The sequence below is a fragment of the Poromitra crassiceps genome (genome assembly GCF_964638095.1).
Source record: "Poromitra crassiceps genome assembly, chromosome: 4".
NCBI lineage: Eukaryota > Metazoa > Chordata > Actinopteri > Beryciformes > Melamphaidae > Poromitra > Poromitra crassiceps.
The window spans coordinates 5,688,743-5,706,127 of NC_139626.1; the positions used below are offsets into that span (position 1 = coordinate 5,688,743).

Genomic DNA, 17,385 nt, shown 5'->3' on the forward strand with positions numbered 1-17,385 from the left:
TAGACTATCAGGAGACATCCCCTGGTAGATCCACATCAAGTAATATAAAATATAGAAAAACATATTACAGGGCTCATTTATATGAGCTGTAACCATTTTCTGTCACTGGCACAGTTTTTCTTCCCTAGATAGATTTCAAAAGTTTAGACCAGGCATTTTCAAAGTGGGAGGTGGGCTTTTCCCAGGGGGGTCTCCATGCAGTTTCAGGGGAGGCTCAGTGAATTATGGAAGTGAAAAAATATGACTTGAGTTATTACATTAGTTATCAAAATGAGATCACATAGAATAGAATCCCCTTCCCAGAGGTAGAAAGTAACAAATGGCATCAGACAGACACGTTTCTATGTATTTGGTGTAGTCACTCTGAAGTATGTCAAACAGTAATATCAGGCTATGTTGGCTCAATTGTTGAGTGTCTATCTATGGGATCAGATAACATATTCATGATCCAATAGGCCTCAGGAATTGAGTGAGGGGGGGCGGGGGGGGGGGGGCACCTTTTTCAAGCTTTGTCTGGGGTGAGGCCCACAGTCCCAGACTTTGAAAACCCCTGGTTTAGACTAATAAAATACGTTATAATTTAATTACTCCGTGCAACTTGTCCAGCTTTCGGCAGAAAACGGTCTGACTGCTTAATTCACTGACACCACTGGAACTGGTATGCTTCAAATGTGCGTGGATCTAAGTACAGCACACTGTAAAACAGTCTCTCTGGAAGCTCGTTAAGATCAATGTCATTTACATAAGAGACGCTGTGTAATCATACTGCAGCCTGTGTGAAACCCTGCCCTCTGCTCCCCCTTCCCCCTCACTGCACTCAATGCAATCAAACATAATTAGAGGTCTGTGTGTGTGTGTGCGTGCGCGTTTGTGCATGCGTGTGTGTGTGTGTGTGTGTGTGTGCGTGCGTGTGCGTGCGTGTGCGTGTGCGTGTGTGTGTGTGTGTGCGTGTGCGTGTGTGTGTGTGTGTGTCTGCACGTGCACGTCTGTCTGCAGGAGCGGTTCCAAGTGAAGAACCCCCCGTCTGCGTACTTGGAGAAGCTGAAGAGTTGTCTGGACCATGGAGGGGTCAGTCGGAAGGTAGCCTACAGTCCAGCCAACTGACATTCCACATCTCCACTGGAAATTGAGTTTGTGTTGAACCAAATGGTGCCTCTTACTAGCATATTGTGCTGAAAAATGTAGGCTAATTGAGTTTAAATTTTATACATATTTGGGCCAGAAAAATTAGACTGAGCGGCGGACTATTATGACCAAAACGTTGCCTGCTTCTTGGTGGAACATCTTAATTTTTACTAGGGGTGTCACGATACACTCAGTTCACGATACACTCAGTTCACGATACGATACGATACACGATATTGGGTTCACGATAACGATACGATACGATATTTTAACAATATTCTTTTGCGATCGATTTGTAAGTTGAGGGGGCATCCTCCACGCTAATTTGAGTCATTTCACCATTTTCATCCTCCGTGTCTGTAACGTCCCTCGTCTGTTCAGACAAAGCAATGAAAAGGAGAGCGAGCATGCAATCAGATGCAGATCAGTGCCACCATGTTCAGCTTCTTTTTCTCGCGATATGAGATTTCATCTCAACGATACATATTGTCACGTTTTGATATCGCGATATATCGTGGGTCGATATATTGTGTGACATCCCTAATTTTTTACACATCTGTCCTTTACAGCATCCAAACATTGATAAATTGGCGACCAGAACACTCTGGTACCAAACTGGACCGTTCCCAAATTCAGACTACAGTAACATCCCATCCAGTCATCCTCAGGTGTCACTCGCACTGTTTTATCATTTACATCCTGGCCATGAGACTTTTGTGCCCCTCCACCCTCCCCATCATATATGTCATCTAAGCCATTTATGAGTGCATCTGATTTCAATCTGCAGATCAGATGGCATTTATGAATGGTGTGCGTTACACTGCGTCACGGAGAGCTCTGATATCATGAAGGAGGTTGACATGCTTTATGAACACGTTGCTTTGATTCACTGCACAGAAGCTCTGCTTATAATGTGATTGCTTATTAAATCCGTGCTGCGCATCATTCCACATGTTTTTATATTTCTTTTCTAAATCATGATGCATTTCTCTAGCTCGTGACTACTTTGCTTGTGTTGTGCCAGTTTAAGAGGCGTGTCCAGGAGTCCACTCAGGTCCTGAGAGAGCTGGAGATCTCGCTGAGAACCAATCACATTGGGTGAGACCCGCTATAATTACCTATTTGAGGAGGAGGAGGGGGGGGGGGGAGATGCTTTGACCAGTTAAAATGCTAGTTCAGTGAAAGAATCCGTTTATATTGGACAAATGATAAGCATAACAAAGTGAGGCAATGAACTGTCACAAAAAGCTTAAACTAAAACATTTTTATATTATGCCAGCTGTGTGTACTGTGCACTGCTGTATATGATATGCCATGTATCTCAATAAAATAAAAAATAAAAAATATTTGTAACTGAAGGTGACTACACATGGGGTGGAGGGGGGATCTCCTGTGAATTTGAATTTTGAAGAACAAACTGTCACATGATGTTGGAAACACACGAAAAAGTATTGAGATGTGGAAACCAACATGTGTCCAAAAAAGCACACAAGCTTTTAATTCACATCTGTATTTTCACGTAAATTTACATACAAAGATATATGTACAGAAACACAAAGAGAAATAGTCTCTTCTAATCGATGACATTGCCGTTCAGTCCACGTATTGTTATGTCTGGATGGTTTTGTCATCATGTGCCGACACAACCAAACAGCTTTTTCTATGAGAGAGATGTTACCTGTATCAATGTACCTTTTTGCCACCTCCTGTTGCAGTGTGTCTTTCTTGAGCTGCCAGTTCAGTGAGTTTTGGTCGTACAGTGATCAGACTAATAACATTGGAATGTGTGGATTGTCAGCTTTCATTTGACATCTTGTTGGACTCTTACTGGTGCAAACGGAGGGGGGGGGGGGGAATCCAACCATTACCATTTTGCGGCAATAGGGTATTTCGAAACAGGTATGTTTGTTGACAATTTTGACAATCTATTTGAATACAAATCTATTTTCCACTTGCTTTTCTTCCCAGCTGGGCTCAGGAGTTCCTGAATGAGGAGAACCAAGGTTTGGATGTTCTCGTGGATTATCTGGCCTTCGCCCATTGTGCCGTCATGTAGGTACCAGCTTGAAATATAGATTTGCCGCGGCCCACTTTGAAATCTGAAAAATCTTCCGGGGCCCACCCAACCCTTTAATCACAACTCTGATCAACACACGAGACTAAGATCAAGTATTTCCCTATAACGTTATATTTTTTTTATTTAATTAAAAGAGCATGTGAAGTTGGACATATGGAAAATTAATAATTCACCCACCCACATACAAAAAATACCCAAAAGCCAGATTGCCAACATTTTCTCTCTCCACCACCCCCCCCCCCCCCCTGCTCATCAGAAGTAGGCTATTAACGTACATAACACATTTGTTGAGACAAACTGTGATGAGCAAAAATCAATCCACAGGCTATTAATACTATTTAGGCTGTTAAAAATGCTACCTTATCTGTAAAGGGGAGACTTGTTGGGACCCATTGAACCCATTTTCATTCAGATAAATTGAGCTGAGAGGTCAAGGGACCCCTTTGGAATAGTTTTTCCCTCCCCCAAATGTTGCCTATGTTTTTGACCACCTTCCCGACAAGCTAGCATGCTATTGCTTGGGACCAATGGATGTCTTCTAGTTTCATATACTACTAGTATCTTCACTATACTTTTACAAATGAGCCCACTACAGCCATTTGATTGCCGGGGGTGTTGGCAGACCACGCGCGGCCCACCTGGAGTACGTCCACGGACCACCAGTGGGGCCGCGGCCCACACTGTAGACGTCACTGCTCTATCTCATAGCCAAGGTCTAGCTTTTCGAACCACTTTCAGTCACTGTGAAGTTAGTCCTGTAAAGTCAACTAGCTCAAGTGGACTCATGAAAATGGAAATTCATGCAAGTTGACCCGCAGGCTGCATTTGGTGGACAGTAAATACAGATGTTTCCCACCTCCACTGTGACTCACCAGGTCTGACATGGACAGTTTCGACAACGGCACTTTGCCAACAGACAAAGGCAAAACCATGGAGAAGTCAGTGGAAGATGTGAGCAAAAGTGCCAGCAACTCACCTACTCATAGTGCCTCGAAGGCCGGCAAGGCCTTCACAGTCAGGTGAGGAACCACGGAGTGGTGCGAGTGATGGGACTGGTGAACTGGTGAGTGGGTGAAGTCTGGCGGGTTGCATGTGAATGTGGCGCTGATGTCCCAGGTGTATGCACCAACATTATGTGTCTGTCTTATGTAGGCTACAGGTAGTCAGGTACATGCAGGTACACATAATACACACAGTGTGAATACAGGGTACAGTGCAGACATGGGGCATGGCCTTGCACCACACACACACACACACACACACACACACACACACACACACACACACACACACACACACACACACACACACACACACACACACACACACAGACACACACACACACACACACACACACACACACACACACAGACACACACACACACACACACACACACACACACACACACACACACACACACAGACACACACACACACACACACACACACACACACACACACACACACACACACACACACACACACACACACAGACACACACACACACACACACACACACAGACACACACACACACACACACACACACACACACACACACACACACACACACACACACACACACACACACACACACACACACACACACACACACACACACACACAGTAGACACTCATATTACACACATACACATAAACGCAGACACTTTGAAACAGGTTATTTCTGGCAGGATCCCAAAAAATTGTAAAAATGTTACAATTTCGGCTCCGAAATTGTAAAATGGTAACGTACATTTCTACAGGGGTGGGTGTGGTTTGGGCGTGGTTTACGCAGATTTTCTGTTTCCAACCCCTCCCCCTACCCTAACCCTAACCCTAAGATCTCAGAACGTTACCATTTTACAATTTTCGAGCCGAAATTGTAACATTGTAACAACGTTGGTCCAAAACGTTGCTATTTTACCATTTTCTGTGAGATTGTGTTGGTCATGCAGGTATATTCATCCACATTTATATCTTATCAATCCTCATTGTTGATTTATTGTTATTGTATCAAGTCACTGTCATCTTGTCCTTTCAGTGTTGATGACTGAACTGTCAAAGAAAGACGTTTTGTTTGTCATGTACAGAACTGTGTCAAATAGTGTCAAACAGTTTAACATGAAGTGTTATTTCATGACATTAGAAGAAGATAACCTTAAAAAGACATTCAACAAGTGCAGTTTAGTCCCATGGTGTATTTGCGATGATGACAGTTGGACCTAGTAAATAAGTGATTTGAATATTTAGCGTCAAACCTCATTCCAAAACCCAATGTATGAGCATATAAAAAATAGATGGGTGTTGAGCAAAATCCCCCCCTTTCAGGTTGACGAAATAGAAATACAAGAAGGTTTTTTCACCTGACAGCAGTTCAGTCAAATTCACAAGGTGTGACAGTGACAGGACTATTACAGTTGTCAAGCCACATTGAGCACATGCCATGAAATGAAGGCAGGCACTACAATGTATGGGGGAGGTTTATTTTCTGTCTAGTTGTCATACAGTACAGATAATGACCGTGTCACACGTCATGCACCTGTGCATGCACATATCATCCTAGACATCTAAAGTGTTTCTCATCTGAAGCCGCTGCATTCTTGTCGTGCCAAATATGTCTATGTGTATGTGTGTGTGTGCGCGGGGGCCCAGGATCTCGCTCAGTAATGTGATCTCAAATGCCAGCAGAATCTTATCTGTGTTTTAAAGGAACACTCCACCCATTTTCAACCAGCTTTGTATCATTAGAACATCAGTAGTATATCAGAAAACTGTAAACTGTTTTGAAGTCAATAATTTGACAGTTATTGAGTGTTAAAGTGTAGACCAGTGACATCACTGGTCCACACTAACTCAAATTAATAACTCATTAACTCAAATCAACTCTCAATAACTGTCAAACTAGATGACGGTTTTGAAGTCATTCATCTAGTTTGACAGTTATTGAGAGTTGATTTGAGTTAATGAGTTATTAATTTGAGTTAGTGTGGACCAGTGATGTCACTGGTCCACACTTTAACACTCAATAACTGTCAAATTAAATGACAGACTTCAAAACAGTTTACAGTTTTCTGATATACTACTGATGTTCTAATGATGCAAAGCTGGTTGAAAATGGGCAGAGTGTTCCTTTAAGCGGTGGGTTTGCAAGTGTGAATGTGAGAAATGTCTGAGCGGAACCGAACCGACGGACATTCCAACCTGTCCGGCGACAACTGGAGCCGGTGTCATTGATGGTGTGTCATTTCTCATTCATTGTCCTCCTCGCCACCTACAGTACAGTACAGTATGCCCTCCACTGATCACAGCGCCACCTACAGTACAGTATGCCCTCCACTGATCACACCTACAGTACACAGTATGCCCTCCACTGATCACAGCTGCATTGGCCAACTGTCTTCCTTTCATTGTCCTACTTTGCACCTCAATCATCTCCCTCTCCTCCTCTCTTAACTCTCTCATAATGTCGTGTCATTTCAAATAAGTCATTTTATTAAGTCAAGTCGAGTTTATTTTGTATAGCCCTAATTCACACGCATGTCTCAGAGGACTTTACAGAGAATAATGTGTCTAGCTAATTCTAGCTAAGCACAATCAATAAACAAAATTCAACCACTTATCCACCTTATTTTTGAATGCCCCCACTGTACAAATAATTGTGGGTACAAGTTCCGGTTTAACGTGACTTATTGTTGCAGCTTGCCATTTCCTTTGTTATACTCGGCTGCAGACCCGAATTATAAACCGGAAACTGGAGTACGTTATAAAAGTTATAAATATTGTCACGTTATAAACAATAACCAACGCTGGGGGGTCCGTATGGAAACAGTGTTACTCGAAATGGTTAAAAGTTAAATCAATTTGGTCATTTAGTGGCGTTTTACTGCCATGTAACATAGCTAGCTAGCCGCTAACATTAGCCACAGTAGGCTGCGCGCTGCGCTCTTAAAGGGATATTTATCGACGAGATTTCTGCCAAGCTGGACCTGATTAGTGATTTGCTCCGTTCGCCCAGACGGGTGTCAAGCTGTCAGCAACAAGGCTGGGAGGATCACACCGGAAGAAAAACGCATACAGTAGGCATCATGGCCGCTAGAAATAAGGTGGATAAGCATATAAAAACAAGCATAGAGGAGAACAGAGGGATAGGAAGAAAGAGCAGAGGGAGAAGAGAGAGGAGAGAGAGAAAAAGGAAGAGAGTGGAGAGAGAGAAAAGAGAGAACAGAATAAGAAGACAAGACACTCTAACTACTCTAACCTTAACCTGAACTACCTAGCAACCAAATAATCTAGCTAATCTACAGCCCAACCTGTTCTATCCTAACCTACTCTGACCTACCGTAACCTTAGCCTGAACTACATGTACCTATACCCACCAAATAATCTCGCTGATCTAACCTAACCGAACCTAACCTAACCTAACAGAACCTAACCTAACCTAACCTAAAAGGCATCCCTCAGCATGGGGCAGGTTAGAGACCCCAATCAGTCAATGTGTAGGTGAATTATGGAGGAACTCGATTTTCACATTAAGACACTTACATATACACTACAGTGACTTCTGGGGTTGTTTTACTTTTTTAACTTTTATTTTGACATCTTGGATCCCAAAACTCTGACGTCACAGTGGGGAGTCGCCAGACATGACCGTCTGTCCCTCTGTCTGTCCCTCTGTCTGTCGTCACTTAGGTCAGGGCTGTCAGTCACACACTATGGATGCTAACGCCGGTTTTCAGGAGGAAGAGGAGGTAGCAAATGTTTATGCACATGCATATGATGGCCTCAGCCTAATTTTGACAGTGAAAGAGAGCAGGAACAGCCCAGCTACGAAACAACGGAAAGCGAGCGGAGGCGGGCCGAGGTGCGGACTGTAATTCGATACACACACGCACGCACACACACACACACACACACACACACACACACACACACACACACACACACACACACGCGCGCGCAAAAGTGACGTATCACTCGTGTCCAGCCATCTGGCCGAGTTAGAGCCGAAGTCCCGAACACAGTGAGAAAACCTCCCGAAGCTGCTGCTGCAGCGGGGTGCATATTGTCCGGCCAGCCGACCGAGAGGCATGCGAGCCGGGCACTATTAAACAGTTGGGGTGTGTGAGGTGGCTGGCTGTGGAGGTGGCGGTTTCTCCTCCTCCTCCTTCTCCCGCACAGCAGAGCGGACCCCAGGCTGCAGACAGCCCGGCGCGGCCGCGGCGCAGAGCAGAGCAGAGCAGAGCAGAGCAGAGCAGCGGTGCTGTGCTGTGCTGTGCGGGGAGGAAGGAGCCGCAGCCTCCCCCTCCCTCGAGTGAAGAGAGAGCGTGTCACACAGCGTACACACACACACACACACACACACACACACACACACACACACACACACACACACACACACACACACACACACACCGAGTGAGAGAGAGAGAGAGAGAGGGGGACTGACGGAGGGCCCCTCCACTCGCTCTTTCCCCTCCCTCCCTCCCGGAGCGAGTGAGAGAGACGAAAAAGAGAGAGATATAGAGAGCGTGTCACCGCGCAGACAGCAGGTACACACACACACACACCGAGTGAGAGAGAGAGAGAGAGTGAGAGAGAGAGAGAGAGAGAGAGATAGAAAGAGTGTCACGCAGACAGGCAGCAGCAGCAGAGTGGAGCTGACTTGTTATCTGCATGCAGGAACCTGGCGACACCCGACCCAAAACTCACTGACAACGACTTACTACAGGCAGCTACTGACTAAATGACTAACTATATACTAAAAACTAACTAGTGATTAACCTACCAACTAACCGACCGACTAACTGGCTGACTGATTGACTTTGACTAGCGTAGTACCTGACCTGACTATCTGTCCTGAATATGCGACTGATTTGACCATGCAGTGGGAGGGGAGAGGGAGACACGCACGCGGGAGCCACTCCCCACTGTGACGTAGCAGACTTTGTCTTAACAGAATAAAAGTCTGTTATTTCCTTCTGAAAAAGGAAGGTGTTTTTCTCCATATTTTTTTTCAAACTTTTTTTTTTTTTTTTTAATGATGCATTAACTTTTCAAATGGACATAGGGACAAGGTTAAGTATACATTTAGCAAAGGAATTACCCTGCTCCATGCTCTTTAACCGTAAGCAATATTTTCCCCCCATATTGTAGCCTGTGAATTGACAAATTATGTATTGATTATATAAAGTATGATCCTATCCGAACACAATACAATCATCCCAACCGCCGCTGTGGTTGCTATGACGATGCTATAGTGTTTAATGTGTAATAAGCGGTTATTACACATTGCAGAGCTAAGGTGGTGTAGTGAGGGCATGGCAGTAACAGCAACATCTCTCACCTGGCAGATTCAACTCTCTCCACAACAGGAAAGTCCTGAGGAACTCACGCGTGGTGAGCCAGAAAGATGACGTCCACCTCTGCATCATGTGTTTACGTGCCATCATGAACTATCAGGTATCACGTTTTTTTACACGTCTGCCTACACACAGTCCATCATCCTTTATTAACTTTTGTATCGCTTATACATTTACCTACAATTTATTGGTCGCATTTTACAGATATCATCATCATATTTTTGTTAAAGGAACACTCCGCCCATTTTCAACCAGCTTTGTATCATTAGAACATCAGTAGTATATCAGAAAACTGTAAACTGTTTTGAAGTCTGTCATTTAATTTGACCGTTATTGAGTGTTAAAGTGTGGACCAGTGACATCACTGGTCCACACTAACTCAAATTAATAACTCATTAACTCAAATCAACTGTCAAACTAGATGAATGATGAATAGTTTGACAGTTATTGAGAGTTGATTTGAGTTAATGAGTTATTAATTTGAGTTTACAGATTTTTGATATACTACTGATGTTCTAATGATACAAAGCTGGTTGAAAATGGGCGGAGTGTTCCTTTAAGTTTTAACATAATTTATTATTACCTTTACATCAATTTTGATATTACTAGTCAATATAAGTCCATTAATTGAATGACTACACCAACTTCTTTGGGAGTTTGGCTCACTTATCGCCTCGTCCAATCCGATGAGAGGGTTGACACAAGGTCATCTCCATGTCACCAGTGGATAGCTCTGTCTGATGATGTGCATGCTAACACTTTAGCATAGTAGCATGTTAAGTCATTGTCGGTGAATTATCCAAAGCATTGATGTAGACATTTTAGTTGAGTTGTTGACTGGTTTGTATTATATGGTTTTTATTCTATTCTGTAGATGCATAACTCTCTGCCGCCTGCTATTAGGTCTGCCCACTCTGTTGACTCTTTCAAGGCCCAGATTAAAACTTACCTGTTCAAACAGGCCTTCACCTGACTCCCTGTGTAGTGCACACCCTGTCGTGCACTTATGGGTACTTTCGCCCCATGCACTAAGCACTTATTACTGTATTTTGATTATTGTGTTCTTGCCATATCTTGTTTGCATTATTTTTAGCTGTGTATTGTTTTCCATTTGTGTGGCTTAGTGCCTTTTTACTCTATTTTTTATGTCTATCTATGCACATGTAAAGCACTTTGTGACTTTTGTCTGTGAAAAGCGCTGTATAAATAAAATTTACTTACTTACTTACTTACATAATTGCTGAAAACAAAATATCAATCTTCATCGTTAGTCCAGCCTAGGTGCTGTTGTCATTCTTCTCACTTTTAAGATACTGCTAATCACAGATGACTTAACATGCTGTATAAGCTAAAGTGTCATCACACACAACAGAGTTATCTACCAGACTCACAGAGATGTTTATGGTGCCCATCCTCTCATCACATATTCAGTAAGTGACCAATGGGACAAACTCCCCAAAGATCTGGTGTGGTCCGTTCAGAGCTTGTGCTTTGGTACCGGGCATGATAAAGAACATGATGTCTCTTATATACTACTACTTACATTAAGCTCTGTGTGAGGAGAGAGGGTGGCTGAGCTGCTAGCTTAGCTTAGCTTAGCTGTCATCCTGTCTTGTGCCTCACTTTAAGCTTGAAGAGCATACAGAGGAGGGATCGCTGTCAATAGGCAAAGAGTGAACCAGCTTGACAAATGATTGACAGCTGGTTGTGTGTGTGTGTGTGTTGTCAGTCTGGCTTCAACCTGGTGATGAACCACCCTTGCTGTGTCAATGAGATCACACTCAGCCTCAACGACAGAAATCCTAGGTAAGGTGTGTGTTGAAGGGGTTATGCTACGGTGTGTGTGTGTGTGTGTGTGTGTGTGTGTTTGAGAGTGTGTGTGTGTGTGTGTGTGTGTGTGTGTGTGTGTTTGAGAGTGTGTGTATGGTTTCTAGGCTTAGCTCCTGTGTATTGGTTCAACCTGAATGTATGTCAGCACACTGAGTGTCCCACTGAAGAGTATATTATACAACCTCCTCCTCCTCGCCCCTCAGGACTAAGGCCCTGGTGCTGGAGCTGCTGGCCGCCGTGTGCCTGGTGAGAGGAGGCCATGACATCATCCTGTCCGCCTTTGACAACTTCAAAGAGGTCAGCCGGGTCTCCAAGGTCACCAGGCAGCCTTTTCAAAGCACACTCTGTCTGAAGCGGAAAGCATTTTGTGCAAAGCTCCGAGGTGGCAGCATCACTAGTGTGATCAGATCAGTCCAGTCCAGTGTCGTGATGGTTTAATTACTCAAAAGTATTGGTTGATTGAAGAATTAATTGATCAGGATTGTTTCTTTCTTTCTTTCGTTCGTTCTTTCTTTCTTTCTTTCCTTCCTTCTTTCTTTCTTTCTTTCTTTCTTTCTTTCTTTCTTTCTTTCTTTCTTTCTTTCTTTCTTTCTTTCCTTCTTTCCTTCCAATCTTGAGCTTCACTGAAAATACCCACGTCCCATCATCCTCAAAAAATTCACCGTTTCCAGAATGACCTACATTTCAAGTATTTGCAGGGACAATCCAGCCCATGTTGCAGATGCTATTTCAAAGTGATCCTATGCTTAATATAGGATAGTTATAACACCAGCATACCAGCCAGTCCTTCGACATATAGTGAAAAGCAGGTTAGGGGGGACCCCCATATACCCACTCGCCCCTCGACAGCTGTCCCGCGGCCCAGTTGTCCCACGGGGCAGGCAGACTGAATAGAGTGGGGAGGCATAAATATGTGCAACACTTGTTGAGGTGACCTCTGACCTTGGCCTTGGCCTGCTCTCATCTGTGCCTGAGAAAGCAGCAACTGTTGGGAACAGATAGCCTATAGCTCCTGTGGCTCAAGCAACACAGACTAACAGAATGGAGGCTATACTGAACTAGGATATAGCCTATTATTGGTAACTGTCAAGAATGTTAGTGTGCTACCCTGCAACAGGCTACAGCAGGATCTGGTCATAGAGACAGTCGGCATGTCTGGGAACGCTCATACAGTCTCTAGGAACGCCCACAATAGACGCTGGTTTAGCTGGCTCAGCCTGGCTGGGGGCGTGGTCAGGGTGGGGTAAATTCCCCCGTTCTATCCATTCAGCAAAGTTAGAATTTAGCGGATAGCCCAGCCCAGGCAGACACGATCGGGGATTTAACCACCGCAGTAAACTCACATCTGAGCAGACGTCTTGTGTTCTGCTCTAGAATCCCCAAACCTGTAGTTTAGAGCCGCAGCACCGTCTTTTGGTGAGTCAGCCCATGAGATATATCGCCGGTTTTACCCCACTCGCGCGCCAGCCGTTTAACATTTTGTGGGCGTTCCCAGACATGCGGACTGTCTCTATTAACCTCGTTGTGATAAAGGTCACGATATGGATTATCTATTTCATTTGTTGAAATCTTCGAGGTGTAAGATAAGACCTGTGAATACATTTATAATGTATCTTTGATTGGATTTGGATTTCTGGATGACAGGGATTTGACCATATATAGTGTGTCAATCCAGATCTGAGGAAGTATTTGTTTCTCTCTTGCAGAGTCTGTAAGTGGCAAAGGTTTAAATGAGGACTAAGTTATAAATGTATAAAGGTCAGACAATACCATTGTTTTTACCTTTTGGTTCAGGTATCAAATGAAGGGGGTGAGTTTCCAAATCAGGGCCCCATGAGACACCTTGAGCTGAGCACACATCGCTGCACGCAACCGTAGATCAAAACTAAATTAAGAAGTGCCCGGCAGCAGATTATAGGAACTTAGTACATCATGTAGGCTAGTCACGTACTGTTATCCTTAGGGTTAGTTTAGTTTTAGTCAGCAGACTCTCTGGTGATTTCAGTTACATCTAGTTGATCTATTTTTAGTTTTTAAACCAACTCAGACACAGGAAAAGAAAACAAAGAAAATAAGGCATGTACACATATGATGATCATTTTGACACAATTTGACACGTCATCATCATTTATTTATGCGACTCTTATGGATCAATGCATGAATAAAAGCAGCTGAATCTTTGACTACCTCTATTTCACTGGCAGTTACATTCTGTTTATTAGCATCTCTAGAAAGATCAGCCCTCGTCTGGCCAACTAGCACGGCATCAGTTACCACACACTGGCAACTCGAGTAGCACACTGAGTGGCACTTGTTGTGCTATAGCGGCGGCGGCCGCGCTGCTGTGTGTGGGCGAGAGACAGAGGGAGCAAGCTGGTGAGATGGAGAGAGAGAGAGAGAGAGAGAGAGAGAGAGAGAGGGAAAGCGAGGGAGGAGAGGAGAGGAGAGGAGAGGCAGATGGGCGCAGTGCCAGCAGCTGCTCCCCGTGTCCCTGGATAGCAGAACGTGTGGGCATTGTTTTTTGGGTGGCGCGCAGGCTGTCAGGTTGGGCAGGTTGCATTATTTAGTGGACAACGTGAGTGAGTGGGCAAAGGGCAGAGGCAGAGTACAGAGACACCTGCAAACATTGACGCAATGCAGGGAATGTGTTGTGTTGTTAGTGAAGGGAATTAAAACTAAGACTTTAATCGCATTTTTCTTTCTTACTTTCTTTCTTTCTTTCTTTCTCAAACACACTTGCCCCAGCCCGCCCCCCTCCCCACACACACACACGCACGCACGCACGCACGCACGCACGCACGCACACACACACACACACACACACACACACACACACACACACACACACACACACACACACACACAGACATTTATGTAATGGTTTTCCTGTGGAATGAAGAGTACTGCAACGTGCAGCAACACAGCGATGATCCTACACCATCTACAGCCTAGCACTAGCTTTACTGTGCCATTATTGCAACAGTAGCTGTGTCCCTGAACTGTTGAACTTGAAGCTAAATTAACAGCTAGGCTAACAGCTTCCCCACTTACGTAAGGCCAATGAATCCTCATCTCAGTCAATACGAAACCCTTCTTTAATTGGATTGCGTGCATGCTGAGATGCAGATAATTGACACATAATTGACAAGCATACACAACCCTAATATATATCATATATATATATATATATATATTTTTTTTTTACCAATTATTTTCCTCTACTTAGACAAAACAAGTCTCCAAAAGTAGTGCACATACTTTACTGAAATATCTCCTTAGAGAGAGAAACATTTCTGAATATGTCTCAAGTTAAATGTGTGTGCACACTGCCCCCATGTGTGTGTACTGTATACTGTATGGTGCAGGCATAATGCAGTTCCTGTTAACATGAGGGAACAGGAGCCTGATCTGCCATTGGTTTTTACCCCCCCTGTTCCTCTCTTTTTAGGTGTGTGGTGAGAAAAGTCGATTTGAGAAGCTCATGGAGTATTTCAGCAATGAAGATAGCAACATCGACTTCATGGTAAACCTGCACTTCGTCTCAGAACTCTGCGAGTGCTTTAGATACAAACTGTCTAGGCACATGTTATTCACCTAGATGAATTCATGAATGAATAAGGAGACCATGGGATACGTATCGGCAATTCGGTACGACTGTATTCATTTTTAATTTGATCTGATATGATGCAATACTATACGACTCTGTGCCATATGAAGAGAAGAGTTTACTTATAATAATTGTGAATCAGGTTGGGATACCAGATAACCAACTTGATAGCGATCCTGGTAATCTGACACTGGTAATACTGATACTAATCAACAAAACAAAACCTATGTTAGTCAACATTACCCAGCTGTGAAACGGAAATTAAAATGTTAGCGTGACAAATGCATTATATAAGCAAGACAACTGTATAAAATAACAGACATTTCTGACCAGTTTCACCTTTTACTACAGTGCGCTTTTCTTAGAAATGTCTCTGGAACTTGACCACGAAAAAAACTTTTTCAGTGTTTCCTATATTTCAGCTAATGGAAATATACAGTAATATGAATATAGCACTAATGGCAGCTACTGTATTGCATGTAAAATGGAGTGAAATAGTTACAGTACATTTTCTACCCACCAGGTGGCCTGTATGCAGTTCATCAACATTGTGGTTCACTCAGTGGAAAACATGAACTTCAGAGTCCACCTCCAGTACGAATTCACTCATCACGGCCTGGATGACTACCTTGAGGCAAGTTCTCAGATACTCTGAAATCATGACTTTTGACGTGATAGCCTGACCTTCAGATGAGGAGCAGGCGGGATACTATAAAGTTGACTTTGAATGTTACAGGCTCAAAAGCGCTCTGCATCTTATCATCACTCGAAATTAAAACCCGAAAGGGGGAAAGAAAATCACCTCTCCAAGATGACCACAAACTACTAAAACAGTGTCTTCCTTAATTTCCGGTTATATTAAAAATGCTATAAGCAAGCAGCATTGTAGGCGTTTGCATCCGTGACTGTGTTATCATTTAAAATGAAGTGGATTCTTCTGTGATCTCCTCCTTGCCTGTGTAGAGGTTAAAGTTCACAGAGAGTGACCGACTGCTGGTGCAGATCCAGGCCTATCTGGACAATGTGTTTGATGTCGGGGCGCTGCTGGAGGATGCAGAGACCAAGAACGCTCTACTGGAGCACATGGAGGAGCTGCAGGATCACAATACACAGGTGAAGTCACACACACATGCACACCTGTACACACATGCACACCTGTACACACATGCACACCTGTACACACATGCACACCTGTAGTGTACACACATGCACACCTGTAGCCTACATTTCAGTCAGGGACACGCTTGTCATTGATTTAAACTTTTTTTTTTTTTTAGCAAATGGAGATAGAGTTATGCTTGGCGCTGATGGCTCTGCTCTTTAGATCCTCCCTGGATTAACCAAGCAGCATGCTAAGCTACAGTAAACAGGGAGCGCAATGCAGAACCCCCACATGAGAGGGTGGGCCCAAAGCAAGACATTGAATACAAGTTGAACCTATGAGCCGCCATCCTGTATAAGACTGACCTACAAAGGTGGAGGCTGGGGTGGTGGTGGCATAGCTTTGCCAGCAGCAGCGGTGTGTGTGTGGCAGCATTGGTGATCAGTGTGAGGGAGCTGTATTTAAATGGGGCGCTTTGATGTGACAATGGGCTGTGATTGGTGAAGAACTGATTAGAAAGAAACGCTGATCCATAGTAGGCCTGCATCAGCTAACAGGATGCTTCATTTGGAGCTTGTAAGCACTCACTCACACAGGACGACAATGAAGACAATCACAGCATACATGTGAATTAATTGTGTGTGTGTGTGTGTGTGTGTGTGTGTGTGTGTGTGTGTGTGTGTGTGTGTGTGTGTGTGTGTGTGTGTGTGTGTGTGTGTGTGTGTGTGTGTGTGTGTGTGTGTGTGTGTGTGTGTTTGTAACAGCTAAACATGAGGCTTCAGGAGAGTGAGAGGGAGGCCATGGAGAAGGTCTCAGATTTGGAGAAGCAGCTCATTCAGACCACCAAAGAGGTGGAGCTCCTAAAGGTAGAGTACACCTTTTTCCTTCCTCCATTTGATGTTCTTCAGCATCATAACATGTCCGTCTGGGTAGTGTAGCGGTAGATTCCCTGCCTACTAACACGACGGTCGCAGGTTCGTGCCCCCATGTTACCTCTGGCTTGGTCGGGCGACCATACAGGCACAATTGGCTGCGTCTGCGGGTGGGAAGCCGGATTGAGGCTACGGTATGTGTCCTGGTCGCTGCACTAGCGCCTCCTCTGGTCGGTCGGGGCGCCTGGTCGGGGCAGAAAGGAACTGGTGGGAATAGCGTGATCCTCCCACGTGCTACGTCCTGCCGGTGAAGCTCCCCGCTGTCAGGTGAGAAGAAGCAGCTGGCAAGTGCGCATGTGTTGGAGGGAGCATGGTGCTAGTCTACGGCTCTCCCCAAATCGGCAGAGGGTGGAGC

The 17,385-nt window shown here is 44.3% G+C and overlaps 1 protein-coding gene across 3 annotated transcripts in view; it reads left to right on the top strand.

Annotated features, from left to right (window-relative positions):
- LOC310775987 (formin-like protein 1) overlaps positions 1 to 17,385 on the top strand; it is a 44,687-nt gene that overhangs the window by 15,285 nt on the left and 12,017 nt on the right. For 2 of the 3 annotated variants that reach the window (XR_014552687.1, XM_083636115.1), the window contains exons 3-13: positions 997 to 1,080; positions 2,150 to 2,223; positions 3,094 to 3,177; positions 4,078 to 4,221; positions 9,551 to 9,659; positions 11,289 to 11,365; positions 11,593 to 11,686; positions 14,838 to 14,912; positions 15,520 to 15,630; positions 15,960 to 16,109; positions 16,863 to 16,964. Coding sequence is in view for 2 of the 3 variants with exons in the window: in XM_083636115.1 (XP_083492241.1) it covers positions 997 to 1,080; positions 2,150 to 2,223; positions 3,094 to 3,177; positions 4,078 to 4,221; positions 9,551 to 9,659; positions 11,289 to 11,365; positions 11,593 to 11,686; positions 14,838 to 14,912; positions 15,520 to 15,630; positions 15,960 to 16,109; positions 16,863 to 16,964 (1,104 nt within the window). In the remaining variant the exon portion in view is untranslated. The remainder of the gene's footprint in view (positions 1 to 996; positions 1,081 to 2,149; positions 2,224 to 3,093; positions 3,178 to 4,077; positions 4,222 to 9,550; positions 9,660 to 11,288; positions 11,366 to 11,592; positions 11,687 to 14,837; positions 14,913 to 15,519; positions 15,631 to 15,959; positions 16,110 to 16,862; positions 16,965 to 17,385) is intronic. The other variant, XM_083636116.1, reaches the window with a different exon arrangement.